At 39.5% G+C, this 25,287-nt stretch overlaps 1 protein-coding gene across 4 annotated transcripts in view; it reads right to left on the reverse strand.

Annotated features, from left to right (window-relative positions):
• HECW2 (HECT, C2 and WW domain containing E3 ubiquitin protein ligase 2) overlaps nucleotides 1–25,287 on the reverse strand; it is a 177,023-nt gene that overhangs the window by 29,956 nt on the left and 121,780 nt on the right. For all 4 annotated transcript variants that reach the window (XM_057378032.1, XM_057378035.1, XM_057378034.1 and 1 more), the window contains 12 exons: nucleotides 25,042–25,142; nucleotides 23,128–24,462; nucleotides 21,741–21,836; nucleotides 18,598–18,748; nucleotides 18,136–18,239; nucleotides 14,891–15,015; nucleotides 14,110–14,295; nucleotides 9,535–9,669; nucleotides 6,716–6,818; nucleotides 5,592–5,688; nucleotides 2,000–2,083; nucleotides 138–247 (listed from right to left, as the gene is read on the reverse strand). In XM_057378032.1, the coding sequence (XP_057234015.1) occupies nucleotides 138–247; nucleotides 2,000–2,083; nucleotides 5,592–5,688; nucleotides 6,716–6,818; nucleotides 9,535–9,669; nucleotides 14,110–14,295; nucleotides 14,891–15,015; nucleotides 18,136–18,239; nucleotides 18,598–18,748; nucleotides 21,741–21,836; nucleotides 23,128–24,462; nucleotides 25,042–25,142 (2,627 nt within the window). The remainder of the gene's footprint in view (nucleotides 1–137; nucleotides 248–1,999; nucleotides 2,084–5,591; nucleotides 5,689–6,715; nucleotides 6,819–9,534; nucleotides 9,670–14,109; nucleotides 14,296–14,890; nucleotides 15,016–18,135; nucleotides 18,240–18,597; nucleotides 18,749–21,740; nucleotides 21,837–23,127; nucleotides 24,463–25,041; nucleotides 25,143–25,287) is intronic.

Raw genomic sequence — 25,287 nt, forward strand, 5'->3', positions numbered from 1 at the left:
TTGTATTGCTTTTGTTCTCCAGCTTCTGGGAAGGCAACAAAAACATCCTACCAAATTTACTGACCTGGAACTGGTCTTATCAAGGATGAGAAGAGGTTTCATGGAGTCTCTGCAGAAATTTTGCCTGACCAACTCACCTGGAGAGTTCTGAGGCGAAGACACCGGCGAGCCTCKCGGGGACTGGCAATAACTAGGATGAAGTAAGGCATGTGGCGGCACATATGACATTATCTCCTCCTCAAACAAGCTGGCAAAAAGAAGCAAAGAAAGAAAGAATATGTTTATTTGAATAAATGGCAGTTTTTACTTTCTGGGGATAGATCTCTGGTAATTAACCTGCTTTCTTTGGTAGACACTCACCTATTTCCACCATGCACACTTAAGAGGGCTACAAAATACTTTGTTGCCATTTCCTCAAGCAGATCTTGAAAGTACTGGAAAGCAGTAACTGCCACTTTTGTGGGACCTTACTATACATGATTTGTTCTCAAGGTTAAAATATAGTTAATCAGCCTTGAAAATTATTGGGCCCCTCTCCTTTTTTTTTGTGTCTGTTTTCATTACAAAGGGATCAATAACCTTAGTCACAAACACTTTAAGCCTCCAGGATTAAGAATCACATCTGAACTTGTTAAGTGCATTGAATGGCAAGCATGTTAGCTTAAAAATAACATTTTATGTTTAATAACACTCCTGCTGAAACAGGTACTACATCTAGCCTGTTCAAGCTCAGTTACTTCATGCCTCATCTATTACTACCACACAACTTCCTAGGTGAAAAAACCCAAACGTTTTGCAGCCTAATCACTGCATCTGTGTGTGCGTGTGCATGTATGCATGTTTATATATATATATTTATTAAAATTTCAGTCTTTTCCCAAATTTGACAGAAGCAAATAAAAAAGGGACAGGATATCTAATACCAGAGTGGATCTGGTATCAAAACATATCTTGAATGTGAAACACAACACAAACTGCTGAGATAATATGGAAAAATTATTTTCAAAAAATGAGCTCTACAAGGCATTGCAAGCCAATCCTTTACTATCCAAAGCAATGAAAACAAGGTTCAAATAAAAGATGTTTCTSACTAAGTTCACCAGACAAATATCTAGAATTTTTTTACATGCATTTTTTTAAYGGTTCTTTTCACAATCATGGCTGTGTGATGCTTTCCTCCCACTCACACATAAAAATCTTAAAAGATTTTTAAGAAACAGTATTTTTAAAAGCACGAACTTAGGTTTAAAATCAGGGTTTTTTTATAGCTGTAATTAATTTGGAGATTTAGGGACCAGAAAGGATTATCATTATGCAGCCTGACCTCAAAAYACAAGTACTAATGTCAATTCTATTTCAATTCTATTAATTTTAAATATATCCAATAATTTCTTGATGCACTTCTACAATTGATGAGAATACAGCATCAGGATAAAAGGTTTTAATTTTAGCAAAAAATCTGCCTGATTTTTTGAGTTAATAGCTCAAGTGGAAACTAGTAAAAGAAGCAGGTACCAATTTCTTGAAGTCTGTAACAATATTTCCTTTACTAAAGGGGACAAGAACAGTGAAGAGGTGAGAGAGACATTAAGTAATAAAAATATCCCTCATGTACGTGCCTTTAAAAACAGGCACTTCCCAAAGCACAGAACTAAAAAGATTTGTTCTAATAGTACAAGGCACATTCTTGAAAAGAGGTCTGAGCTGTACCACCTTCCTAAGATCAGGGCTGGATGAGACTGGACAATAAAAGGTGGTCTGGGCAAACCTAYACAAATCACAAGCACAGTGCTTTCGGACTAATCTTTCATATTCCATCCTCCCATGCAAACGCGCAACCTCCACCATCTAGAAATGGAACTTGATGAAAATAAAATCTGAGCTTTGAGTTGTAGCTGTCCCAGCTGCAAGGGTGAAGGGGAAATGGCTGGGTCACACCATCAGCACACACTACTCCCACAGCAAATCCCACACGTGCAGGGCCAGCAGCAGTGCCTACCTGAGCAACATGACAAGGTCTGCATCACTGGATAAACGCACCAGCCCTGGTGTGCCCTCTGTCCGGATGAACTGGATCTTCTCCCTGTGGAAGCAAAAAAAGCCTTTCCAAATACCTTCTGCAAATAAGGCATCAATGTACATCACAGCAACAAGAAAAAGTGCCGAGTATATCAGAAACCTCTGGRTWATGCTTTTCCCTGCTTTTTYACCCTGCCACACCATATCCATGTGAGCAGTAAAATATTACCCACAAAAAGCTAATTTGTTCTGAGGAATRATTCTCCTGTTGCCTTCGTCTCTCCAATGCTCGTGCTCTTGGAGGTAGAACAGTCACCCAACCAGTAAAAACAGAAATTAAAAAAATAAAAGAAAAATCAGTCCTTCAAGTTCATGCTAGCTGTGTCTCTGAATTCARAGTAGAAGGCTGAGACCTGTGGGAGGACATTCCTATTGCAGAAGTGAACTGTTTAAAGAGGCACTGTCTCTCCTGAATCCTTGTACAATGCAAGCCATACATTACAATGCATACTTGTGATTTTAAAGGCAGCGTTTTCATACCATACTGCATGAAAGATATTGTCTGAAAAAAAACCTGTATTATTTCTCCCTTCTATTTCACCCAAGCACACATCCTTTCTCCTAGCCCCAGTTTGGTCACWGTTGTGGAATCTATGGTAACACACAGAATTTTAGGATCTGTGTTGAATATGATTTCTTGGATTCTTATTCTTTTTCTCTGCAGAGCTTTCTCCTGCATTCTGAAACACAAGTACATCCTTCGTATTTTCTCTTTATCACTATGATAGTACAGTAGAGATAAAGTCTAATTTGGCTTTACTCTTCTGGAGGAAAAAAAAAACCAAAAACCAAACCCACCTATCCCAAATCCAAAGGAGAAAACCCCRAAGCAAAGAAAAAGTAAACAACTCTGTATAAGTACAGCAGCATTGGCTCAGCTCAGGGATCTGTCCTGTTACCAACAGTGCCAAGAAGGCAAAAACAACCGTGCAATCGGCAGGGCAGGGACATSTGGACACTGCCAGAGCCCACTCCACTTTACAGCAGTGCCCAATTGGCAAGGCTGGAGGAAGTATATGGTGAAGTACAAAATATACCTTAGCATTTAGTTGGCAGCAACACCAGAAACCAGAAGGATATTTTCTGGGTTAACTAATATATGCAGCCTTCCAAATGAATGCAATCCATGACTTCCTGGGGTTCCAAGTGAGAGTTGTGATTTCAATGATATCTTTTTAACATATATGCCTTTTACCTTCCTCTAATATATGAACTATATTTAATGTGTAACAAGTGCCTTTGCCTGAAGCCTTTTACATTATTTAGCAGCCTCTCAGTTTTATCTGTAGTGACTTGGAAGAAGATTTAATCTTGGCAACATGCCTAATAAGGATATGATAAGTATAACATTTACACTCCACCATGAAACATCTGAACAGCAATTTTATACATGTAGCATACTTTCATTTTGTATTTTAATAGACTCTCAACTTCTTATCTCTTCTTTCATTAAGGGAAAGAGAAATTATTTTAGGCAGAAAATGTCAGAGATCTTTTCAAATTATCTTTGTCCTCTTCCACTGGCCAAACACTAATTTTTCTCCTCACCTATGCAATAATTACAATAATATTAATAATAATATTTAATATAATTATCATTCCACCTCAACTGCACCAGGGTCCTCAAAGGAAGAAGTTACTAGCAGTTATGCTAATCAGTACATTAAAAAAAAATTACACAAATAATTTATACTGTAGGATTTCAGTTAGGTCTTAATTTATCATTGTATTTGTGTTACAGCAATGTCATGGAGTTGCTTAGTCTCACGTGGATTCCAATAACTTGCTAAATTGGGGTCTTAAAAGACTAACCAGGAAAAATAAAACTGCATTAAATGTTACTGAGGTATCAGTTGTACAAGGATATAGGAGAGGTACAATGGAAGAAAATTTATCTTAATCAAATTACTAACTTCAAATACTAAAATTAGAATGCAATCATTCAGGTTAACAGAATGGCTTCTCTGACCAATCCCATTCAATGTAAAAGAAAATCACATTCAATAAAAACCTCGATCATTCTGCTGAAGAAAGTCAGTTAAGGTCTATACCTTCAGTCTCCTTAAAAAGTAGAAGTACAAAATGACAGTTAATTTCAAGTAAATGAGGAGGTACAGAAAACAGTATCTTTTATCCTCTGATCTTCCATTTTTAATCTAAAAACCATCTTTTCTTGACAAGGCTCAGTTTGTGGGAAATTATTAATCTGTAATCAGRAAGCAAGGTTCTACTAGAAGCAGAATCTGACAACACCAACCAGCCTTGTGAGYRATTTGAAYGCTAATTTATTWAAAAACCCCACAAAACAWACAAAGAAAATKACATYRACTGCTATCAGACAAYAGCTAAAGGAAATCAAGCACCCTGGGAAAAGGAATATGAAGCAATAAAACTACAAGTGTTCAGAAATTGTTTGTATACTGTTTCCCAGAAGATTTCAAACCAAGCCTGGTGGGACAAACTTGCCTATAGTGATATGGGCACAACACAGGAACTGTTTTGATATGCTGAGAACTGTAGATTTCTGKTTTTATTTTCTCTGTAATTCCTAGACAGCATATATTCTGCTAGMATGTTGTTTCAGATTTGTCAGCCAGGATTCCTTTAGAGAGCAAACCAAATCTTTAACACAAAACTTGCTACACAGCATTTTTGGAAACTGCAAAGCAGGGCAGCTTGTTGAATTTTGGGAACTTGCAGGAYACAGAGGAAAAGGGATCAATAAGTAACACTGAGTAAAGAAAAAAAGAATTAGTATCAGTGCTGACTGCCATACCAGCCAATGTGTACAGGCCTCTGGAACACAGCACTGCACAGGACAGGCTGCCAACAATCAAACCAGCATTTGTTATATTTAGTGTCCAAAGAAGAAGAGACACATTCATTTCAGCCCTGGACACTACTATGCAAGTTGTCAGTGATTCCATTTCCAAGTATGTATATGAGGGACTTATAACAACCACACAACAATCAAAGATCATCCTTCTTCAGATCTTCTTGCACTATGCACAAATCTCTAGATATCCCATTTTGTAAATTTTGGAGAGACACCAAAGATTCTGATTGATGTAAGATTATCTCCAGACGTTGTTAGGTCAGGACAGCCTTTCTGTAAATGTGCTTTGAGCAGATAAGGACAAACCAAAAGGCCCTTCTGCCTCATGCTTCCAGCTGTACACACACCCAAGTGAATGGGCACATTTGCCATGCCATCCAACTGTCTCGGCATATTTGGAAGACAGCAGCAAATCTCTTATCCAAGTGGTTTCAAACATTTTCTTGTAGGTACCTTTATTTAATAATAATATATTACCTCTGTTCTCCTCAACCTCATGACAAGGCATTACARAGAAATACAGTAAAGAACTATTTCCCTCAGCTTTATGAATATGTTTGAATGCACTGGAAGTCGACAATCTGTGATGTTCCACTGTTAATTTTAATGAAKGTAACTAATTTTAATTAATATTTTACACTGAAATGGGAATTACAGTCTTCACTAATTTTCTTACCTGAGTGAATGATTCCTGGTAAGATCTGGTTGACGCTCTTGTAGAATTTCAAAGATATTGGGCTGCCGCAAAAATGCAACTATCTTGTCATTGTAAGCTGAAAATATCAACAAAAATATCATGCCGAAACAAGGAGATACCAAAACAAAGGATGCTATTYCTTCTGAGTCTTCAACAATAATGATATACTTCACCTTCACAGTTTTAAGTTTTGAAGTATTGGTTTAATACTTTTTTATGCAAAGCTACCAATTCTATTGTCAATTAAGGAACACAGTTGCTTATGAACCAAATCTCATTGTGACATATCCTTTCCATTGCTAACAGCTATARTTCTGCTAGGAATTCCTATTATATTTTATCATTCACTCTTAGYTAAGGTCAAACCAGCATATTTATTATTAGAATTAAATTGCAGGGACCTTGGTTTTCACTGCACTGAAATTTATTCTCAAACATTAAGYAGCCATTGGAAACAGCCGTATCAAATCCTCACTAATGGGTGAGCCTGCAAAGCATGCACACCACGTCCATGGCAAGGGGGAGGATTTAAATGGGTTGAGGTTTTCAAGTAAACATGCCACAGTACAAAGAGCCAGTTACAGTCAATCGGATTAATTTATCTTGATTTAGCACAATGTGACAGCTGTTAGACTTAATAAGGCACATTCTGGACATGGTGGCACAGAAGTCAGTTACTTTGTGGGTATGTAACTGAGAACAGAAGTTAAGCTAATGACTAATTCCAAGCTGATTAACACTTTCTGGAATCCTGCCAAAATTGATGCTCAGAAGTTGGGGGGGAAGAAAAAAAAAAAAAGGTAAAAACCACTGGGAATATATGGAGTCTAGTTAGGACCCAGTTTGACTTGCTGGCTTCAGCTCATCCTGTGAGCACACAGAGACAGTGAGCTAGAGAGGTAGAATACTCAGTTTTTTGGTTCTGCACACTTCCAGCCCTGAAGTTTGCAACTGAACAGTGTGGAAATACCAAAGGACAGAAGGATCATAACAAATGGTAACTTCTACCCATCCCAAACAAATGGAAACCCCAGCAGTGCACAGTGCCATGAGCCCCTCAGTGATGGAGAACTCCTCTGAGCAGAGGCTGCATGCTGACATACCCACTGGAACCACATCCTGGTACTGAGCTCTGCTGACTGTGTTAAATGTGCTGGATGGTCTTGGCAAAACTGGGGGTCCTGAATGACGGGAGTCCTCTCCAACCTGGAAACGTGCAAATAACCACAGTGAGTGACTGTGCCAGCACAGGCATTCAGGTACAGAAAAGTGAGAATTTATCTGGCTTAAACCAAGCACATACATCAAGGCTTTGCCTGATCAGTATCTCCAGTAACCACTGCAGCAGGAAGCAGCTGTGCTGTTAGGACAGATACCAGTAAAACATTATTTAGCATACTGGGCCCATTAATAGGAAGAATCAAAACAGATGCAAAGTTTATTGTTATTTTTAAATAGTCCTATTCTGAAAAGAGAGTACTTCAGGAGRTCTTTTGTAATTCATGGACATACTTATCCACACAACACATTCTKGAAACCAAATTCTGCTCCTYTATGARTACMYCTAYTACCTCTGGGCATAAATGGAGTTTCCCTAAATTTCAAGTGGAAGTAAGTCTGTGGCTGAAGCCACAAAGATTAAAGAAGTGAGTTCACATTCAGACAAGGCAAACATGTTCAAAATTTGTTAAAAAAATGGCTCCTAGAATCATTCAGAAACCCTGGGATTTTTTATATTCACCTTCTGGGCTTAAAAGAAGTTGCACATGAACAATTTTTAGGGTAGAACCACAATATAAAATTGTTCTTAGAGCCATTTGTTATGTCAGGACAACTGCTGTAGTTTACTGCATGATGAAATTTCAGTCATTTCTCAGTATTCAGTATTTTATCTCCACAAAACATTCAGTCAACCTCTTTTCCATCCTGCTGGACCTCTTTGTTTACTTCTCAGTTTATCTGCCTACATATAATAGTTAGCATTTGAGCTACAATCCCAAACTTCAAAGAACACTAAAACATCTCACTGCAAAAGACCAAATGATTATAAAAGATTGCTTTTAAACCAAATCTCTTAAATCACAAAGCAGCAAAAGTCCCAAGGTATCTCCCAAGACCTTTGTGCTCTCTGATAATACTCTTTCARAAAAATGAAGAATTATTTCCTGTTGGGCAATGTGCTGGAAAAGGAATGTCATTATTATTAGCTCCAGCTTCACACTGCAGTTCAGCTTGAGCTAAAAAGGCATTCCTTACACTGGTTCATGTTTGCTTTAGAGCATCTCCCTGTAAAAACTGGGTCAGTGACTCCAAAACATCAAAGTTCATGGCAAGACAAAGCCAAAGAAAGTATTTTAATATTTTTTTTTAATTAAGTACTCATCTTTTGCAATAATGTACACTTCCTTTATGCAATRGCTTAAAAATAGGAAAAACATCCAAATATGCAATACTAAGTCCTAAAGTGCAGAGGAAAAAAYGRTGTTCAGGTATRTGCACACAAAAAGAACATCATTGCATCATTAATCCTAGGATGGGAATACTGTATTGAATTGCTATGCTTGAGATTCCTASCTGGAATTATACCTCAATTCAAGTTACAATAGTAACAATATCAAGGAAAGACTTCTAAATGGTTTAAGGAATTTCATGTATCTAGATGGAGTGGGAAATTTKGACAGGYARTCAACACTGTATATGCAATATAYATGATGATTTCCTGTTGGATAAGCWRTACTCCTTTTGTAGCATTGACAACATCAGCAACATGGCTGGCTCAAATATCTGTTTTAAGTGCTGCTTAAAGAAAGGTAATTTGGTGGTGGGTGCATATTGGGTAAAGTTAAGAAAAAAAATTTGTTTCTGCTCTGTTACAAATCAATCACAACAGAAACACTTGCTTCACCCTCATCAAGATCAAAACAGCTATATAAAGACAGTTCTGGCTTGCTTCCCTGATACACAGTCACCAAATTGATGGAAAATGCTATTTAAAACAATTTGCAAAATGCACCTGACATTGGAGGGGGAGTGATTAAACCATGTTCACACAGGATGTGACAAGACAYGCAGCCAGTGCTGTGGCACTCGCTGCAGCTCAGTGGAAGCTGAGAGAAGTGGCAGACAAGATTCATGTCTCCTCTGAAACAGAGGTCTGGCAGACCTTCCTCTGCCACAAGACAGAGYTATGAAAAGGATAAATCAGAGCATTTCACTTGCTATTCTGAATTGTATTATCTTCAGTTCCTGGCATGGAATAGCCCTCCCCTGAACACACAGCTTACAGCAAACAGTACAGAGGGTTTTAAACAAAGCACMACTGAAGTCCAAGTCATTGCACATACACAAGGTTACAAGTGAAAAGAACTGACAACAACAATATGGAGACATCCAGAGAAAACAGTGCACAGTGACATATCAACAAAATAGTCTTTTCTATCTATTCCTGGTCAGAAAATAGAGATGAAATACATATGCAAAGGCAGATAGCAGTGTGTTAAACCTGGATGAGCTAAGATTTTTTTTATACTTAGTGGGAAGTTGCTAGGTGTACAGTACTAGATGTACAGTCGTTTTTATCCACCTTTTCCCCTCTCTCATTTTGCACAGTTATATAACAACACACTGAGCAGACACCACATTAAACAACAATACATATTTTGTGAAGGACTGTATACAGGAACATCTGTAATCAGATGCTCTCCTGTGGTTAAGTGGGGTTACTGCAAATTCAAAGTAAGAGAAACTCAYATTTGATACTTTTCCTCTGAATTCATACATATTAAAAGCAACAATGGCCAGCAGACAAAACAAGCCTTTATGGATGATTCCTGTAAACTTAGAGGAAAATCACACTCCTTGTGACATGGGATGACACAAATGAGGATGATGTTAAGCAGGAGGAGGCACAGAGCCCACTCACCTCCCCAGCGCTGTGGCTGCGCTGCCGAGTCAGGTGCTGCCGGTGCACCAACGCACTGGTGGGTCTGCTGCTCTGCAGGGGCAGCCGTGGGTCAATGAACGTCGTGGTGCGTGAATTGTGGTCAACAAAGAAAGCCTGCAGAAGGACAGACAAGACACAATTTATCTCCAATCCTTTTTTGTGGGTCTGCTGCTCTGCAGGGGCAGCCGTGGGCCGATGAATGTCGTGGTGCGTGAATTGTGGTCAACAAAGAAAGCCTGCAGAAGGACAGACAAGCACAGGTTATCTCCAATCCTTTTTTTTCTTAAATTATGTCTGAGGTTAACACCTATTGGGGACCTAGGTTTCACTCAGTCAGGTGGGGCTGTGGAAAATCTGTTACTGTGGYTTGCATTTCCCTTCAGCAGGAGAGGGGTAAGCCTTTTCCAACCCATTCAAGGGATGAATTGTTTAATGCCTTACTTGGTTCATGTCTAAAAAGTCCTTTGAAAATCTCATCTGACAAGCATCAGAAATTGGGAAGCTTTATTAGCATTGTCAAGAAGAGAAGACTTGAATATTTAATAAGAGCAATCCTGGTGTATTCTCCTTTTCATTCCCTTATAAGCTTCTAAAAAGATGTCATTAAGTGGCAAACCCATTCCTTTTTGTGAAGTATTTACCATATAATTATGAACACAATTGGCTGCATATGTGTCAAACTGTATGTTTGCATCCTGTGATGAACTATAATTGCAGGCCAATAGGCTTTTTTGCCCTCTTGCTGATACAGCTATCTCAACTTCACTAACMTTTTYTTTYTMWAAAAMMMAAMAMAAWRKRRAAAAAAMCCCAAAGCACCACCTCAAACAAAACAAAAAAAAGACCCCTCAAAACTAAAAATGAAGGGACACAAAGACGATGGCAACAAAAACGTTTAAATCAGGCAACTGATGAGAATTACTACATATTGGCAAATCAACCACTTGCTGAAAACAAAAGGTCACAAGAACATGCATCCTGGAAAATGAAAATCTCCTACAATTCTGTCCAATTTGAACCAAAAAGGTTTCTAARCCCTGAAATTTACACTTTTTGGAGCATTACTGTTGCACTTGGAAACCAACACTGTTCTATTTCAACACACTTCACATTTTCTGTCACAATACTGGAAACGTGGAAGTGGCAAAAAAAGATCTCTGTTTTGAGCAGGAGAATTACAGGAAAGTGACATCTGGTTTGAGGAATCAAAGAATCTGGATAAGCAGGGAGGTGGTCAGGGACTGCGGGAGCCGTTTCTGTGTTTGGCTACCAGTGAGGTACTTCGACCACAGTTTCACAAACAATTTAGTCCTGTGGTGTCAGCAGAAAAAACATTCTCATCTTTCCCCCTCCTGACCACTTGTTTTATGCCCTGTGTGCCCTTCCTGCCTTGTGCTGGCGCAAGTGTTTGTGTAGCCATGCAGTGAACCCATCAGGGGAGCTGGTCCAGGCTAAAATTACTCTTTTTGTCCCTCTCCTGCTGGCTCCTCTAACCTTGGTCAGCTCACCAGGGATGAGGAGAGGAGAGCAGAACCACTCTTCTGGCAGCAACACTGGCTTCTAGTATTCATGGAATCACTGTTTCAGACTGCTTGGKAAAACCAGACCAGAGAAAATGCAATTCCACTGACTTCCTTAAAGTCAGGTAGACAAACCTGTGTGTCATGCTATACAGCAACTCAACGCCTTTATGGATTGCAGTGGGAGAAAATATTCATTCTTTCATTTCCCAAGAAAGGAGAAGCATATGGAGAGACAGCACAGTTGGCAAAAGTGCTCCAGAAAAGAGCACCAAGCCTCCTAGGGCCCCAACAGCAATCACCTGTACCTGTAGCCTATGCCTACAAGGAAGGAATCCCATCCCCTGAGCAGCACGGAAGAACTGTTCTGACCACCTGACATAGTCACAGATATGCAAGTGATCCAATTGTTTCACAAACATTTCAAGTGTTCAAACATTATCAAGTGTAACCAATAAATGAAACTTCAATTGCTACATCTAAGCCTGATGCAGGACTTGCTTACTTGGCTAAACAATGATGACATCTGCAGTGGGAGTATAAAATTTTTAGAGAATATGAAACCAGCAAGAAAGTAGAATGAAAACCATCATGAAATTCATATTTGGGGCATGGGAGATGACTAGAAGAGACTGCTGGAACACAACCAGTCTTTCTGAAAATTTTGCTCCTGATTGATAAGATTCACTTACTTTCCTAGCAAGTTTGGAGTTTTTTTAATGTCCTTTTGTTTTATCTAGTCTGTTTTTGTACTTTTATAAGATGTGAAGCACTTTCAGGACAACACAGGTTGATTTCATTAAGTCAATGCCATATTGTAAAATCACTTATTAAAAAAAAAAAAAATAAAAAGGAGATAGTACTACCTAGAGTTGCACCACTCAGATCTGAGTTAATGCAACACTCTAGTATTGCAGAAAGTGTTCTGTGGCACTCTATTTAAGTAACAACCTAGTTAAGACATGAAGTTAAAGACAATCATCTTATTAAATATGAATGGTTGCAGGCCAGCTCGTAGTAGCCTACTTTAAAACAAAGCACAAATTAGCACTTTGRAGCACTGGTGAAGATAACCATTGGAGCTTCAATGCTTTGTGCTAATCTGGGCACTGGCACACAGCTCAAAATACAATGCGGTTCACAGTCTCCGTTCAAAAAAATTCCTCTCATAACTCATGCCTAGCTATAATCCATAAACCTACAATGCTTGAATAGACTGACATAAAATAGGTAGTGCCAAAACTATATTTAGCCCATTAAACATGGATAGTTGCCCTAGTTATTCTTCCAGTTAAAATCTATGAAGCTTGCTAAAATAYTTATTTTTCCTACTGAAGATTTCAGTAATCAAATACTATGGTTTCTTTAACTGTAGAAAGAAAAAATAAAAAYGTCCTCTAATAACATCCTGTATATTTGCATCTTGCAGAGATCTAATTAAAAAGTACATACACTTACATCTGGCTTTAAAACACACTACAAAAATGATATCTGTGTGTATGCATGGAGACACAGCAGGGCAGAATCTCAAAACCTCAGCTCAGGGCTCTATTTAGCCTATACAATGCTTGCTGCTACCACATTTTCCTATGGCCTTCTGCTGGTCAGTGACCGACAAAGGACCATCAGTAATGCCCATCAGAAACTACATTCTAGTCACACTAGACATTTCAGGGAGGACTGCAGGGTGTTATCTCCCATAGGGGATACGCAGAGGAGCCATAGAGGAGTGGGTAACTGGGGTTTGCTGTGCAGCYCTGGAGGGAGTGCAGAGATGAGCAGTTCCCAGCTGACCTTGGAAGAGAGCCCACCAAGAGGACAAGCAAGCAGACCACACTGCCATGGGGGAGTGAAAACACYACTACTCAGCATCTCACAATCGCTGTGCTTTGTGAGCAAGGGCACCAAGGCATTGTGATACACTTGAAAAAATAAAGGAAAACCTCTTCTCAGCAGGGAAGAGYAGTTAAGGAAAGGAAATATAATTATACATTGTGTTACCGCTAATTTCTACTTGCTTCTCTTTAGGTTTATGGTTTAAAGAAGGTAGGCCCAGTTTCAGTTTGGTCTCACCAAGCACTGGTCTTGCCATGCACTGGCCATGATCTCTCTCAAGTGCTGAACAGGCTTTTCTACTGGYCACAAGTGACACTTGTGACAAAGACAATTCAACATGGTACAAATGAGCAATACTACTACTAATTCAAAGTGAAGAAATCCCAGCAGGAATTTTTTCAGGGCTTCTTCTTGGTTAACWCTGTGGTAGCATTGCTGTTACCAAATACCACACAAGAAATTCACAGGTCTAATTCTCTCTATGGAGCACATATTAAAGAAAATAGAAAATTGCCCTATTCTTCTAACCTCTGATGAACTGAATAAAACAAGAGTGACATAAAACAGAAAACAGTGAGGAGAAGAACATTAGTACAATCGCACATTCCTAATTGTGTGTCTAATGAAAAAACAAAGATGTCTAATGAAAAAGCAAAGTGCTTTTCAGAGTTAAAAAAATCTAGAAGGGAACGACCCTCAAGCACTTCTACCCTTCAATTTAGAATTGTCTAATCTTTCCAAGCATCAGGATCATTATTTATGTGGACTCTCACAGCTAACCATATCGAGAGTGATAAATRTAAGAACCAAGAAGCTTAATATGCCCGTAATTCTAATGAACTGATAAGCCTTATTAGTTCCTCACATACTAATCACAGTCTATTTTTAGCCCTCCTATTTTCTGCAAAAAATACAACGCTCTAGATACTGAGGATGTACTAGCTTAAAATTACATTAAAATTTACAACTACAGAAGTGATATCAAAATATTATTTTAGAAAATTGAAGATTGATACCTGCTTTAAAAAAGCAGTGAGACTTGCAACTAYTTAAGATGTCTAATACTCTTAAGGAAATATACTCCATACCACCTCCTTCTTTTTAAGCAATACACAACCAACAGAGTGATCATCCCCAGACCATGTGTTTTGTGTCAGAAACCAATGAACACAAASCCTTTCTAGCATTGTAAGGTTACCTTGCCCTGATGGTCGTGTTTCATTTCCCAACCCCTGGGCAGCTCCAGCTGTTTGTTGGCAAACATGTTGAGGAAGCCCACCAAATCCCGGTTGTGCTGGTAGCGCTCAAAGTGGTGGGTGTCCCGCCGGACTTTGGTGATCATGTGCTTCAAACACGTGTTATTTGTAAACATGCGGTAGGCACTCTGCAAAACAGACAGCAGCAAAGGCTTTTCAAAGATAAAACTGCTCTTAACACAAAAGCCCCTTCATCCTAAGTGTGCTTGCAGAAGTTACTAATTTTATTATTTCCGCTTAAACTACAAATCTTTGAACTTTACACAAAGAAACACTTGGTGTCGGGGAACCTATGCAAAAAGAAGCACAGAAGAACAGGCAAAAAAAGGAAAAGGAAGACACATTAGATGCTTTTTTCTATTGTTACAACCCAGGCAATCTGGGGAAAATAAATCATGCCATTAAACAGCAAAGTCTTTCTCAGAATTGTGTCTCACCCTCTGCAAARCATAGTAAGAAAGCTGTTGCTTCAATAAACGAATAATTTCCTAACATAACAAAGATGAAGAACTGAGTGGAAAATAAAAACTGCTATCATGCAGAGCCAGGATAGCTGTGGTAGCCTAATAATTGCAAGGGATGATGATGAGTGAATTTATAAAGCCCCCCTAGGTACTACCAGTATCTTATCATCAAACACCGAGCAGTATCTTTGCACACAAAACAACTGCATTTATAAGCACCTATTTATGAAAGCCTTTGAGCTGTAGCCACCATACTCACAGGGTTAGAATGCAGCACTGTAAAGAACTCTGGGCTGATAAGGAATTTCACAGGGGGAGACTGGAGCAATAAAGTAAGTCTGGATCTGGAGGTAGAGTGAGGCAGCACATTCTCTCTTCGAAAATCTAAGAGCAAAGTAAATGACAAAGACTTGCAGCAGWTATCACCAAAGCATCACTGCAAACAACTGCATTGATTTAAATCACACAAGAAAGAAAAGCATAGAATACACAACTATTTCAGAGTTACTGAGGATTTACCGCATAAGGGTACCCAAATATCTTCTAACATAACACTGAAGCTTCTGAAAATATTACAATTTTAGTTTAGTAACTTTTACTTGAGGCTTTTGGTAAGCAATCATTAAACAAAAATATATGGGTTACCAAATTTATGCCTCTATGTAAGATGCAAGAAAGTCCCAGGGGCATGTCTGCACTGGTATACTGTGGCTGTATGCAGGTAAGTTACTTTTAAAAGGCTAACTAATGGATATAAAAGCCATTGTACACCTATAAATGTTTCATTCCTTCTTAAAAAAACAMACAATAAATCTGCCATTACCACAGCCCCAGTCCTGACACAGTMTTTAAGCAGCTTATGTAAGTAAGAAGCAGGTTGCCAAGGAAGTACCTTTCAAGTTTCAACTTCCAATAAACATTTGTGTCTTCTCCTAGCAACTACAGAAGTGCCCTGATTTTTCTACAGTACCAGGAAGGAAGTGAAAATATGAGTGGTGTTTGCTACCATGTCAAAACTGTTGCCCCCAATTTTCTTTGAAGATATTTGGAAGCATATTTTTAATGTAAATAAAAAGCTGCAAGTTTAGATTCACTGATCTTACACTAAAATGTGTCCTGCCACCTTTTAGTTTCTTTCTTTTTAGTTTCTTTTTAGAAACATTTTAGTTTCTTTCTTTTTTACACATTGCAGTATTTGCACACCTCTCCATCAAATGAATATTAATCACGTAGACCACAGCTATCACAGATACCAAAGATCATAACACACAAGCAGAGCAAGGAGAGAGGCAGTGAATTAGACTCTAAACTGAGGAAAAAGTAAGAAAAAAATTACAAAAGAAGAGGAAAATAACAAAGACAGGTAAAATTCTAAATATAGATAGGTAAATATTATAGAAAAAAAGGGTATGGGGAAACAAACCTGTTGATTCTAAGCTCTAGAGGAAACCAGGAAGTGGGAGGGTAACTGGTAAAATAAATAATAAACAAGAGGATTTTGAGAGACACCTCTTAAACAATAGACCTGAGGCTCTCCCGCATGAAGCACATCAGTGGAGCGAAGGCAGACTGGCACAAAGGCTCCTGAAGCTGTGCCTGAATGCTTGAGCTGGGAGTGTCTTCCAGACATGCACTGAATTTGCATGTRAACTCTGTACTGGTACAAAACCTGGGTGCACACCAGCAACTCTCACACCCTGAAGATGCTGTGAAATGCTGCAAATATGTCCTCTGCCACAGTTTGGGCAGCCTGGAAACCAGAACTTACCAGGTGGGTTTTTGTGGCAGTTTGAGGCTTAGGAATTTGGTTTATGAAMAGTTTATTCAGCTGAACTTGCTGGTTAGGGTTTGGCCTGGATTTGCTTAAAGCTGATTTGTGTACAGCACAAACCATGTGGCTGCACATGCACAAAGAAAGGGAATGGCTACAACACAAGTAAAGACTACAAGTAATAAAAGGGAACACTTGGGTAAATCTCAAGTTCTACAATGACTTGAAACTCCAGAAAGGGTGACACTGCTTGCATACCAGATCAGTTTAGGAGACAGTTTTGTAAGTGTATATCAAGAGCATCTAAAGACAAAGCCAAAGCACACAACACCACACAGCTCTGCAATAGACTGGATGGCTAACAAACTTTATTATTGTATTCATAAATTATTAGTAGGAAAATGACCAAGGAGAGAACTGCTTACTGAAAAATAAAAAAACAGTAATGATGTTCAGAACTCACAAAAAAATATCTTTCTTCCTATCTTCATTCAAAAGGTTAACATTGGCCAGACAATCAGAWGAATGAAAAAGTGAGAGAGGGTGGGTTAAAGATACAGTGCAAATCAAGTGTTTCCGGACCCTTTAGGCTGGGTGAAATGCACTCTTAACAGTTAAAAAACAAGGTGGAGCAATTGCTGAGATATTGGTGGTCCTTTTTGAAGGAGTTCTTGGAAGGAATGGGATAAATGCTATAAGAGGACACCAAGATGTTTCACCAAGATCYCTCTGGCTCTGGTCCTACTCATAATTTCTACTAATGACTGCATAGGGAAGACAAAACTCACTCCAATTAGGAGATTCTGCAGTGCTTGGACAGCAGCATGGAAAAGATAAAAAACCAGAGTGGCACATTATGAAAGTGCAAAGAYCTGTGTGGAGGTAGGGATAATCAACTGCACAAACACCAGATGAAAAACAGACGTTTGTGACAAAATTCTGCACACAAGGATCAGGACCTGATTTTAGCAGATCAAAGACAGAACATTACTTAATGTCAAACTATCAAAAAAAAAATCCCCAAAAAATCAACCCCAAAACCTTCTGGAGGAATGCACAAGGAGTGTTTTATGTAAGACACTTCCACAATCTCTTCAGTACAGCAGAGTAATAGCTTTATTTGGTTTTCTGAAATACTCCTCAGAAGCTGAAGACCAGCTCAAGACAATCCTGAGTAAGCCAACAAAATAATTTAAGACCTAAAACCACAAGTCAAGACTAGGAAGTAATGGATTTGAGGGCAAGCTAWAGGAAGAATTGCATGAGTAGACTGTTTAAAAAAGTTAAAGAATCTCCATCAACTGGACAACATGTCATAAGAACACATGAGCCAGCACTTAGCAAGTATGGCCTAGGAACWGCTCATCAATCTATCTACAGAGATGTAGTCAATGACTGCCTGAAGCCCTTTCTAAATTGTCCYATTTTAAACTGCAGTAGCAGAGTCAAAATATTTGTAAGCTAGACCACATAATTTTATACTTTTTCACTTCAAATGTCCTGCTTTCTTAGCCAGTCTGGTACTGAYAGAAAAGTGCTCTGAATCTCACATTCATCTCTTCAGCATACTGAGCAGACTGAGTCATAATCTTCAAAACTAGACAGCAATGAAAAAAMCAGGCTTCATTTTCATACAGACTTTCAAAGGCAAAAGTTAGGTTTCGCTTTATGTACTCTCACTAAACCATCTATGAGATGATTTAGAGAAGGGGGGAATTTTTTTTTTTTTTAACCTGAATTAGAATGGTGAAATTCAGCTTCCTCTGCCGCTCCATCCACAGCATTTGTGTGCTCTTCAGGCCTGTCATTTGTCATTGTTCTTCGGATGCTCTGGTACCTAGGGTTGGAAAACTGGACTTTATATATAGTATATGGTAACCATGACCCAATTCTGGCTCCAGGGGAATGTGCCCATCTTTTCCACCACATAGGTCAATAAATACTGACCTCTAAYTGCTGCATTAATAGCCTTTCGAATTTCTAACAATTATTATCAGATGTATTATTTTTGATCACAGGTGRAACACAGAAGTCCTGGAAGCCCACATGCAAACTAAAAGCAACAGCCACATAAAAATAACCACCTAAGGCCAGCTGTGGTAGCAGCTGTGGCCTTGTCTCCACTCTCAGTCTTGCAATGGTGAATGCAGTTTTGCAAGCACACAAAATTCACAGCCACCAAGGGGAATTCTTACCGGCGATTCAGCTGTTCCATCTGCTGGATGGAATTTGAYCTCTGCAGAATCTGTGGGGCTGGGGGAGCTGTGGGTCGCTGCCACGTTGTCGTCCTGTTCACGTGATCCACGTAAAAAATCCGYCCGTGGCTGTCAATTCGAGCCTCCCAGTCTAAAGAATAAACCATAGGGGTTACTTTTGTAGCCCCATCTATTGTTTTAAGTCTATATTTCTCTTTTACAGGATGACTTCAACACAGAGCCTTCTTCCTGAAGGGTTAAGAGGGATGGCTTTTTCCTATTTTATCCCATAAATGAAATTCCCCACTGTAGCTAATGTTCCATGGAACTCGTATCTAAAAATTTCCATTCCTTTTTCTATTCTACTTCCTACTAACCAGCAACTGTCCAAGATTAAAAAACAAACAAAAAAACCCCACCAAAACCAAAGCAACAAAAAAACCATCTGTACACTTAGTTTAATTCTCTTGAACCAAAGCAATTCAAGATCCAATCTCTGAGGCTCATTCCTATGCAAATGGCCAACGGGTAAGTACCATAATCCTTGCAAAGCTTGACACCCCCATTGTTTTTTCCAGTGAACAGCAACAGTAAAAAAATTTACAACAATGCTCCTCCTGTCTGTCCATCTACCTACATTGAAGTAGACCTGCCAGGAAAGAGGCTCATTTATAGCACTCCTTCATGTACTGAATATATGTCCCAGAATTGCCAACTATTCAAATATCACAGCAAATTTAACTTTTTGTGTAACTAATGCTGCCCACTAATTTTGCAGAAGAAGCTAAAGACAGTGCTAAAAGTCTTCACCACCTAGGGAGAGCAGAGAGGAAGGCACCAGGACCTTTCCCCAGCCAAACCCAACTTTCAATGATCAGCAGAAAAACAGTGCAAATTACTCTGCAATCTTTGTGATGCACAGTCAAAAGTGGTGTTCACATAAACCTAAAGAGAAGCATTTCCAGTGCTATGTGGGAAAAGTATTTGCTATGTAAAATATTACACATTTGAAAGCCATTCTAAAAATTAATTTCATTTSTATGTCAAAAAAGGAAACAAACATTTCAACGTTTTCTGAAAAATGTTTCCTTTTTTTTTCTTAAAGAAAAATATATTGAAACAGATGTTTCTGTGCAAAGGTCCCTTTCAGGAAAAGCAGTATCTGCTGAAGAAATAAAAACACTCAAGTTTTTTAAGCAGAGTTTGTAAACAAAATTAAATATTGAAGTATTCCGGGAAGAACAGTATTGTTCATCGAGAAAAAAAACCACAAACAAAAAACCTCTCAGTTCATATTTGTGAATTCATTATGCTTCTTAAATGCCAAGCTCTAAACCACTATATAAGAAGTTATCATTTTTCTTGTGGTGTTTATGCCCAATTCTGACACAGTCACCATTTCTGTAACACGGTCTGGCAGAAGAAAAGCATTTTTGCCTGTAGTTAATTTTAACACACAAGTTTAAACATTTGGGCAATGGCTTCCAAAGTAAAGCATTTGCATTAGTGTTGTGATGGACAAGATTATCTTCTGCTATATTCCTCTGTAAGGCTATATTCCATCAAATCACTGTTAGTCACATGTGTTACAAATAGCTTGCTGAATTGCAAAATTGACATTCATCGAGGTTCATGGTCAAGCTTGTCAATTTTTCCCCAGGAATGTAGGAACTGGAGATTATTGTTGCACATTATGGGCAGAAGTAAAAGATGCATGTTTAAATTTTTTCTCTTGCTCTTTAACTTWACTGAACACAAAATGAAGTTCACATATTTTTCTTTCTTACTTTCAAATTCTGGTGAACCAACAAATTGAATATAACCCAAATTACAAAGAAATAACAGTTTACAACTCAAAATCGTATTCTTGACATTTTCTCTAATTTTTTAGTATTAAAATATTAAACCTGTCACACATCTGAAAGCAGAGTTTTGAAGAGAAAAACTGAATCTAGCAGTGATTAGTATTTAAGGCTTTATTCATATTAGGAAACAATTGATTTAGACAGAGATTGCACTGGGCTTTGACTGTAAAGGGATGATGTGTACATGCATGATTGTGTAGAAACCTAGAAATATTAAAATACTACACAGACAAAGCTTTTTCACTAACATTCCAATAGTTTTTCCAAGTAGTTATTGTAGTGTATAGCTCGCTTCTGAAACCACAGAACTGGTCCAGCTCTCTCTCTGCATTTCTGAAATATATGTGTGCCAGACACAATTTTGTAAAATGTAGAASTGGTACATGAGGGTGGCAGTTAATTAACTTGAGGATCTGCACACAGGATTAATCTGATTATAACAGAAGCAGCAGGGAGCACACCATATCATCATCCTGGCTTTCCACACACAGTTATATTTGTGTTCTGCTATCAGGCTCCTCCCAGTTGGTGCAATTACAGAGCAAACAGAGTCCCATACCATAGTGGGAAATAGGGATCTGTTCATTTTACACTAAATTTCTTAATTTCCTGACTTCTTTAAAGTAACAGAGCTTTACCACAGACTTCATGGGGTCTGAATTTAACTTATTTTTTTTTTGCACATTTGTTTTAAAGCAATGTTTGCCTAGTAGCTGTGTACCTTGGCAGGGGTGTCCTTTCTTTAAATACTTAATATCGAATAGATTTCCACTTCCCAAAGTTCAAGCAAGTGAGTAAGTTCAATAATTGAGAGCAATGTCTTTTCCACATGCATTAGAGAAATGACAATTTGCATGTTCATTAAGGCTTATCTGTTGCTTAATGTCCAGGTTTATTCTAATATAAAATCTTCACTCTGCCTCAAAAAACACAAGGAAAACACAGACATGTCTAAGATAATCTGTAGATTGAAAGATGGTGTATATTCCTTTGTAAATCATTACTATACGAGAAATATTCAGAGATTTGAGAGTGCTTGACAGCTCCCCATGTGACACTCAGAAATGTGTGTGCTCCAGGTGTAATTATCACAACACATCCCCAGAATCTGCACATGGAACTCAATGCCTTTCACAACAACACCGGACTGCACCACTCCTCACTCCCAACTTCTCAGCCGTTCATTCTCAGTTCTGACATTCAACAAGGCAATGTMATGAGATCTCAGTGATGAGATTCAGGCAGCACATCCCCCAGTTAAAGCATGGAGAAACTCACTCGGTGGCAGAGCCTCATCCACTCTCTGGTACCGGCTCACGTCCTGACGGACTGAAGGCAACGACCTCAAGGGCTGATGGCCATTGGCAGGAGAACCTGCAATCAAAACACCCACTAATTGTTTTTTTCTGTCAATGTGTGGAAGCCCTAGAGTAGCCTCCAAACTGAGCAAGCTATGTTAAAGATTCTGCAGGACTATGATATTTCAGGATGTATGTAACAGTCATCTATTCTTGGAGTCAAAATAAGTTATGCTGAYAGTTCCAGGCAAGTGATTCCTCTGGGATGGAAACATCAGCTCTGGGATGTGCTGCATCCATCTGTGAGCAGCCAAAGCYAGGGCACATAAACAACCTGTGCCTGAGCCATATCCCAGGACAAAGCTCCACTGTCCCCCTCAGAAACCTTGSTTCAGAGTGGGAGGTGAAACTGTCCATTGTCCTTCCATGTTGCAGCCACACTGATCTGCAAAACATGAAGGCAGCATGACACCTAATAAAGAGCATCCCAAATGTTCAGAAAATGCTGTAAAACATTGACACTATTTGAAATAAATACCAAAACTATTATTTTCAAATCAACGACATGTTTATGAAGATAAGAAATTAATACTAATATATGACCCTTGGTATTTTATGAAAAAGGTGGATTCAGAAAAACACTTGAGTGGATACACTTCAGTCCCTGAAGAAACTGAACAGATAATCCAGTATTAAAGTTGCTTGGAAACAATTAATTAGGGACAAATTTCTACTTTCATTGATTTTAGTGAGACAAAAAAATTCTCAGTTGTTAAAATAATTCTAAAATCAGTAAGAGTTTTACAGCGTTAACTTGGGTAACACATTCCTGTCCTCCCAAGGTTCCAGTGTGCTAGGATCCATCTGTACAGAGAAGGAACTGGGAAAGGGAAGATAAAGAGCCTGAAGTTGACCAAAAAGATGATTATTTTTCGTTTACCCTTTCTTTTGATTATCTTCATGTTTTAATGCTAATATAAAACATTCAAACGAAAAGAGCCAAATATAAAATACTTTGCATTTCATAGTTTGGGTGTTTTGTCTCTCCTCATTACCATTTTCATTAGTGAGCAGGCTAATACTGTGGAATTCTTTCCTCCTCTATATCCTCCTCACTACTCTCTCAAGAATTAAAATATATCCAATTTCAAAGTAAACATGTTTGGATATTTCAGGTTTGCRTTTTTCAATAAATCAAAGACCCCCAAGAGTCTCTTGAAGAAAGAAATAAATTCCAAGGGGRAAAAAAACTTGAAAGATAACGAAATAGAGAAATTAAGGATCTGTGTTTTCAGATGTTAATTTTCTTTTTTTTTTTTACTCCCTGCAGTAAGGCCACTTCAAAAAGTGCCTCCTGCAGCTGTTACCTCCAGTAGCTCCTTCAAGCTGTGCTGTGGCACCCTCACAAGCTGCTTGCGCTCCTTCAACTTCTTCATCCTGAGACTGGCTCTGGGCAGCTGCTGCCTGCAGGCTTCTTCTCCTTTGCCAGATTTCTTCTGCTTCCTCTCTCTCTTGCAGYTCTCCCGCCTCAGCCTCCTGTGCCTCATCCCGAGGTAACCGCACCTCGGGCAGGGAGCCAGCGGCACCCGCCGAGTCCTGTGTGTCAGCASCGGGCTCCGCTCCGGCCGCCTCGGGGGCACAGGCTCCCCCCTCCTCCTCCTCCTGAGAGGAGAAGGCTGGAGTCTCGGGAAAGCGGGCGCTCTCGCAGGAGGAGCAGCGCATCTCCACGGAGGAGCGGCGCACCGTGGCGCTCTCGTTGCAGGAGCTGTCGGCCCCCTCGGCGTCGCTCTCCCCCTCGGGCCGGGTGCTGGCCTCGCTGACGCTCTCGGTGCGAGCGGGGTCGCTCTGCTCGGTCTCTGAGGACAGCTGCGAGGGCTCAGAGCCTTGGTCGATGGACTCGGTTTCGCTGACGCCCCTCCTGCTCCCACCTGCAGCTTCGGCAGCTGCCGTGTCTGCAGTGCCGGGGGGCTGCTCTGCCTCYGCCGCGGCACAGGACTCGCTGCCAGCCTGCTCCGCTGCTGCTTCAGCCTGACAACCCTGCGGGCTTTCGCCCCCTTCCTCTGCAGGTGGAAGCTCTGGAAGGGAMTCTTGCTGGTCATCAGTTGCTGGCAGAGTATCAGAGGCTGAAACCCTTTCACTCTCTGCAGGCCCTGGCATTACCTGATCTGATGAGGAGCTCACATCATTTCTTTCAACATTTCTGGTAGCACCATTAAGCATCACTAAACCACCATCGTCTTCCAAAGATGGAAACCCCAGRTCTTGATGTAGCTCGTGCTCCTCTTCATCCGAGTCAATGTGAAGCATAGCATTRAGTCTTGTGTCAGTAGGGAAGCTACTCCTCAGTTTCGGGGAGGCTCCACGTGGACGATCACCACAGGCAGATGTCCCTGCTCTGGGATGGTTATTGTGTTCTATTGCATCGAGATAGTCATTCAGTGAGTCCTGGCGACCTCTGGGAGGTGATGATCTTGAAGCACCAGAGGTCAGCTCATCCTGATCTGTTTCCAGAGTCCTACTAGTCCTTAAAGAGTGTCTCAGGATTGTGTCTCCAGAAGAATCCTCAAARACTGGACCATTGGAACACACTGTGGATGTATCATGATGTCCAGCTGGCATGTCCTCATCATCAGAGGGGCTCCCCAAGTCTCCATTCACAGAGTGGGTTCCTAGCAAAGTGCCAACTGTTTCTGGGGAAGCATCTGCAGAGACACGGAGGCTGAACGTGAAACACAAAGCAGCAACACATTCACAGCAACACATTTAAGTTTATTCTGCTTGAACTATATAAAAATACACATCCTTGAAGATGCTTATTTCCATCAGAGAACTAAGAGAAGAAAATTCAATCAAAATAACAGAGGTATCCACAGTGCTGGAACAGCAATTACAGAATTTTCTCTGTGTAAGTCTATCCTATTGTGTTGGATATAGAAAATTTAAGGGGTGTGAAGTACAATTTTAAAGAATTGCTATTTTGCTTCCTAAAGAGACAGCACTGCCAAGCATAAAATGAGATTCATAAGCAAACTAATTTAGAATGTATTAAACAGAATCAAAATCAATATGCTAAGTGTTGGTGTTTTGGAATTACCATCTCCAAAGCAGTATCTGCCTTATCTAAATTTTGAATCTCGATAGAAAAAATCTGTAGTAGGGGCACTGTATACAAATGAGGAAGTATATTGTGTCCTCAACAACAGAAAATCTCAGACATGGAAATACACAGGAACTCTCTCCATACAACTACCTGGAGATCCAGATCATTGACAAATTCTCACCTTCATGAACAGAAGATGTGATTTCCACTTTGAATTGGAGATACCCACTAACATGATCAGCTGGGAGCCTTCTGCCAAGATTATAGCTGAGAACCTGGTCTCTGCAAAATCAAAAATATTGCATTTTTTTAAATTTTTAACTGGTTTTATGTTTCCAGTGTCTAATTTCTATTATGGTCTTAAAATCAGCCACATACTCCAGTTTGCACGGAAAAGCACAAATACCATCAGTGGTGTAAAATATCT

Source organism: Malurus melanocephalus, unplaced genomic scaffold (assembly GCF_030028575.1).
Source record: "Malurus melanocephalus ecotype Western Australia unplaced genomic scaffold, MMel_1.1 scaffold_339, whole genome shotgun sequence".
Classification (NCBI taxonomy): Eukaryota; Metazoa; Chordata; class Aves; order Passeriformes; family Maluridae; genus Malurus; species Malurus melanocephalus.